This window comes from Sebastes umbrosus, chromosome 17, assembly GCF_015220745.1.
Source record: "Sebastes umbrosus isolate fSebUmb1 chromosome 17, fSebUmb1.pri, whole genome shotgun sequence".
NCBI lineage: Eukaryota > Metazoa > Chordata > Actinopteri > Perciformes > Sebastidae > Sebastes > Sebastes umbrosus.
Genome location: NC_051285.1, coordinates 21,340,664 through 21,346,663, shown reverse-complemented (window position 1 = coordinate 21,346,663; position 6,000 = coordinate 21,340,664). Strand labels below are relative to the sequence as shown.

The 6,000-nt window shown below is 39.5% G+C and overlaps 1 protein-coding gene across 3 annotated transcripts in view; it reads left to right on the top strand.

The window, feature by feature from the left end:
- Positions 1-1,285: 1,285 nt before the first annotated feature.
- LOC119476093 (roundabout homolog 2-like) overlaps positions 1,286-6,000 on the top strand; it is a 111,691-nt gene continuing 106,976 nt past the window's right edge. For all 3 annotated transcript variants that reach the window (XM_037749293.1, XM_037749292.1, XM_037749291.1), the window contains exon 1: positions 1,286-2,154. In XM_037749293.1, the coding sequence (XP_037605221.1) occupies positions 2,100-2,154 (55 nt within the window). In that variant the 5' untranslated portion in view covers positions 1,286-2,099. The remainder of the gene's footprint in view (positions 2,155-6,000) is intronic.

Below are 6,000 nucleotides of genomic sequence, written 5' to 3'. Positions count from 1 at the left end.
TTAAGACTATACAAACATAGCACAAATAAATAATACAGTATACAGTGCAGGAAGAGGCAAAAAAAACAAAAAAACACTGGGTTTATTTGAAGCATCCATCTAAACAGTGTTAAAATTTCAACATTGTTATAGAGAACACAAGTTTAGCATACAGAAATAACATGACTACATAATAGTGATGGCAAAAAATTAGAACAAGATATATATAATAACTATAAATACATTTAAAAAAAAAGCAGGACTGTCAAAGTTAACGGGATAATAATGCGTTAACGCAAATTAGTTTTGACGCATTAGTGCAATCGAATTCCGGAGGTTGTACCGGGCTCAGAGTTGCTAGAGCTGTGAAGGTGCTCTCATCATATGAAACCAAAAAAAACTAAGGAATCCCTTGGTGTCAACCATGCCATACTATCTTGTCGGGAAGGAGGCTAAATAACGCTCCAAACTTGTGCTAAATTTTGGCAAGGAAAAACTGTCATGGCCATATTCAAAGGGGTCCCTTGACCTCTGACCTCCAGATATGTGAATGTAAATGGGTCCTATGGGTACCCATGAGTCCTGTGCACATACAGCGAGAATGAACTTGAGGTGGAGTAGGCTCTTTTGAAAAGAACAATATTTACATATTCATTCTGGATTTTACAATGAGGGAGAAGTAAGGTTTCTTTTGTGGAAAAAACATATCATTCCAAGCAGAGTATTTTTACATCTTCAAAAGTCTCTGGAGGGGATCTTTACGTATAAAGAGTGTGTATATAGAGCATGTTGTAAAAATGTAATATTGATTATATTTTAGGGTAGTCAAAGAAAAAATCACCAACCATATCATACTAAATTTTGGCTAGGAAAAACTGTTATGGCCATTTTCAAATAGGTTCTATGGGTACCCATGAGTCTCCCCTTTACAGACATGCCCACTTTATGATAATCACATGCAGTTTTGGGGCAAGTCATAGTCAAGTCAGCACACTGACACACTGACAGCTGTTGTTACCTGTTAGGCTTGAGTTTGCCATGTTATGAATTGAGCAGATTGTTTATGATAAATGCAGTACCTGTGAGGGTTTCTGGACAATATTTGTCATTGTTTTGTGTTGTTAATTGATTTCCAATAATATATTTGTACATAAATTTGCATAAAGAAAGCACATTTGCCCACTCCCATGATAATAGTATTAAATGTTTGACAAATCTCCCTTTAAGGTACATTTTGAGCAGATACAAATGTGCGATTAATCGCCATCAACTATGGACAATCATGCGATTAATCGCAATATTTGAATCGATTGACAGCCCTGAATTAAATACAATTAAATTGCTCTAAGAAATAAGTGAGAGGAAACAAACAAAATCGGACTAACAAACAAAAGCCATATATATAGCAGCATATACTTTCATTGGAATACATATTGATCATGCTGCATGCGTAATTTCTCAGCTGATTGTGTTAAATTGCCTCCCAGGGAAAAAAAGAAAAAAAAGGGTGGAAAAAAACTCTAATTAGCAGCATTATCAGCATCTAATTTGTCTGGAATGCAAAGTGCAGCTGAGTTGGGATCTATTGTGTATGTTAGTTTTCTCCCAGGGCAGTGGAGACTATAGAGTGGATTGGAGAAGAGAGTAGAGGAGAGGAGGGGCTGCTGTGCTGCTGCTGCTGCTGATGCTGCACCGAGCAGCTCCACTCACCTCTGACTGAATCTCGTCTCCACCTTTTTCATCTCGCAACTTGTCCCGCGTGAGGATGGACGCGTTTTCCCGCGGTCGGACCCGGTAGAGGAGGAGAAGTATCAGAAGAAATGCGGTCGGTTACCGTCAGTAACCGGAGTGTCTTTTGGGCGTCGGTGATGTTTGCGATTGGGTGACTGCAGAAATTTCCCCAACGCGTCGACAGACTGGTGCGCTCTTTGGAGAGGAAGAATGGACGCGTGAATGATCTCTCTCTCTCTCATGCAGAGGCGCAAATAAAACTGATTTATTTTAACTCCAAAACAGTAAATTGAGTCACAAAGTCGTTCAAGTGGAAATTGATTAATTGTTTATTTGGCTTGAGGAAGGAATTCATGCGCCGATAAGCTCACAGGGGCCAATATGCCAGAATGGCTCCTCTACAGTATTTATTTCTCTGTGGACTCCTCTACACCCAAACCGACGGTAAGTTTACGCACACATCTTTTAGTAAATGTTATGCTTAGAATGATGTATTTATATCTTCAGAACAGACACACTGGGCTCTGACCTGGAGCGTATAATTCGACCCATGGTCTGGTCAGTTCAAGTGCATCCAGAAGATAAACCCACATGATGTACAGTGGATTTGTTGTTCCTCTTAAATTTGTGTTTAAAATGATGAATATACCATGCCAATGCGCCATATTCTCGTTGCCTCATTCAGTCTAGATGTAAGATATTGTGCCAGACCAATTGCTTAATGGCTTACTGTACTGGGTGTAGACGAAAGTTGCTCATTTATTCATAAGGGCTGCCCTAATTGAACACATTTGTCACTGGAGTGCAATCTTTGGCAGCTTTAAAAAGTACCTGTATTATCTTTGAAATGTGTGCTAAGTGCACACTAAACTTTTTGTATTCCTGAAGGAAAAACAAAATAATTAATTTTGTTTTAATCAATATAACTCCCTATATGTCATATTGTTGTTGTTGTATTGTACTTCAAAAGTGTTGCAAACCTATAATTTATCAAACTGTGCTCACACTTTCTGTAATGGACTTCTCTTTGGTCATATTCTGTGTGGCCTATAATGCATAAGGTTTGCTCAGGCAGATGATGGAGCTGTAACTGTATGTTCTGTCCCTGAAATGTGCCATATATAGAGGAGAATGCTTGCTCATATTGTGTAAATTCACCCCTGACTGTTTGTGTCTAAACTACATGGACTTTACTGTATGTACAACTGCAGAGATGTATCTAAGCTTCTTGACAGGAGGCGTTGTGTGTTGTTTTACTACGTTGTCCCCTGTATAGCCCAGTATAACATAAATCTGTGTCAGTGGGGTAAATCAAGAGCAGGTGTGGATTTGGGTGGTTCCAGGACACCGGAGTTGCTGTGTCGCCAGTTTATTTGGTACATGTGTGCAGTGTAGAGCAAAAGCAATACAGCGGCTCTGCAGTTAATGCTACTGTATCTTTGTGAAAGCTAATAAGTGATCATTTTTGTTGACATCATTTCTGGGAAGCGTTGCTTGAACTCTAAAGTCATTTTGGAGGCTTTAATTTGTATTGGACTGCCACTGAAATATGTTTTTTTTATATTTTGACCACCCCATTTTACATACATTTATCAGCATGTCTGACACAGTCTCAACAAATACATTGCAAGCTTCACTAAAATAGCATTTATTGCAGCTTGTAATCGATTCTGCAGATATTGTAATAAACGGGTGACTCGGTGTACATTACAGCCTTTTTCGTTTTAGTATTTAAAATTCAAACATCTGTGAGAAGGAGGCACAAGTAATCCCAATTGTTGGTGTCTGGCCGACTACGCCTGGGGCAATTCTGTAGGTAATCTGGGATCTATTAGAGAGGATAATGCTGCAGTCTGTGCACAATAACAATTTATATTACTGTGTGGCCATTTTGACGGGTTGTATCTGTCTATTTAAGTCTTTTATAAATGCCACTGATTTTGAATTTGCAGGGCTCGGCCTGACTTTGAGGTTGGTTGTAAGTCGGAATTGAGTTCCTCTGAACTCCACTGGTAGACAGACGTCACCTCAGAGTGACTTTTGTGAGAGTGGTTCCTGCTTACAAGCCCTAACTTGTTCCTTCTGACCAGCTTTTTTTTCTGCCATGCCAGACCTTGAGTTTCAGCTTCAGCACCATGGACAGATCCCCATAAACAGACCCACTGTCAGAGAGAAAAAAAGACGACAAAGCTTGATGCTTAACAGCTTTAGGCAGTCCGAGGCTAAAAGAGAAGCCACATTTTGGCCATTTTTTAAATGTATCCATACCAAGAATCATTATTTATAATCTGAGCATTTGTCATCACATAACACAGTCTCACGGCAGTCCGTGAAATAGTCATGAAATTGAATCTATTTTATTCATATCATAGATATTCTGCTCAGCACGACTTTCAAGAACATATTTTTTGTGGGCGGTTCAATGCTCGTGTCAATTTCCGTTCCAGTCTTTTCAAAATAAAACTACTTAGTTAGGTTTAGTAAAAGATTGACTTGGTAATGTTTAGGCAACCAAACTACTAGGCTTAGGAAAAGATCGACTTGGTTAAGTTTAGGCAACACAACTACTTAGTTAGGTTTAGGAATAAATCGACTTGGTTAGGCTTAGGCCACAAAAGTACTTAGTTAGGTTTAGGAAAGGATCAACTTGGTTAGATTTAGCTAACAAAACTACTTAGTTAGGTTTAGGAATAGATTGATTTGGTTAGGCTTTGGCAACAAACTACTTAGTTAGGTTAAGGAATAGATCAACTCGGTTAGGCTTCGACAACAAAACTACTTAATTAGGTTTAGGAAAGATCGACTTCTTTAGGTTTAGGCAACAAAACTACTTAGTTAGATTTAGGAATAGATCAATTTGGTTAGGCTTCGGCAACAAACTACTTAGTTAGGTTTAGGAAAAGAGTGTGGTTTGGGTTAAAATGACTCTGGAAGTGCTGTAAATTAAGTTTGGAAGTTACATGACAATAATTTAACTTTGACTTGTGGTTTTACAGTGGAAATGAACACCGGTCTCCTGGGCGAAAGTCATGTTTATTTTGACCCACCCATCCACCCTGACCTCCTCTCTACACACCGTTCAGCCGCTCTCTATACTTCCTGCTTCACAATGGGCGTTACGTGGATTGCATACAAATTGATTTTGTGCTGATCATCATGAAAATAATGTGAAATTTACGTCTATGTTCACAAATCAATACATTCAATTTTGTGACTATTTCACGCAATGCTGTACGTCTGGGCTGACACACAGGACTATTCAGCTCTTAAAATGCCAATCAAGGAGTCATAAAGAAAAACAAAAAAACATCCATCCATCTATTCATTTCCTATCCCCACTTATTCATATTCAGGGTCATGGGGTGCTGGAGCACGCATTGAGCAGAAAGCAGGCAAACCCCCTGGATGGGTTGCCAGTCCATCACATTGCAAAACAGACTGACAGGACCCCGCTGGACCTGCTTGCTGCTAGTTGACAGTATACCAACCACTGAGATACCCACAACTTAAATCCTCTAATTTCAATTCTGTTGTCTGACAGCACAAGTCAAACTGTGCATTAGCCACAGTGGACGCTGTGTAATGGGACAACCAATTAGAAGAAGTCAGCAACCCGGGGACTGTGTTTGTTTGTGGCTCCACACAAATGTTACTTACCCAAGAAGCATTATGTATAGGTTTTTAAAAGCATGTTAAAAACATAATGTATCGCCTCGGTTTGGCGTGTCGGCGCCATGCTAATGGAATGCTTTCTGTCAACAAACCTCTTAACATTATAGACAGTCACATCAATTTTACTCACATTCGCAGCTTTATTTCGGTAGCCGTATAGCAGCCAGTCATCATGGTTGCCTTTGCAATTTGTAGGATTTGTCACCATCAAAGGCAAAAAAGACAAGAGACCGTGTAACATCATTTTCATTTATTTATATCTTACTTATTTCTTCGCCTCGTGACAGTCCGAAAAGTCTCTTTTAGCGACTCAAAAATCACTTTCTAGGTTTGTTTTGCATGCACACAACGGAAATGGGAGACCTTTTAACACAGATATTCTAATGTGCTCATACACCATGAAACAGATGAGAGCTGGGATGCTGTCGTGTCTGTAAACAAACACAGTAGTGCCACTACATTTCCTCTGTGACATTTAGAGGTAGAATTTCAGAAAGGTGTTCACACGGCCAAATAAATGGAGAGCAGGGGTTGTTAACTGGGTTGCGGTTACACAAATGATGATGCTGCTCTTATCAGGATCGGTCTCATGACATTTGCTGAGGATCGGCTATCAAA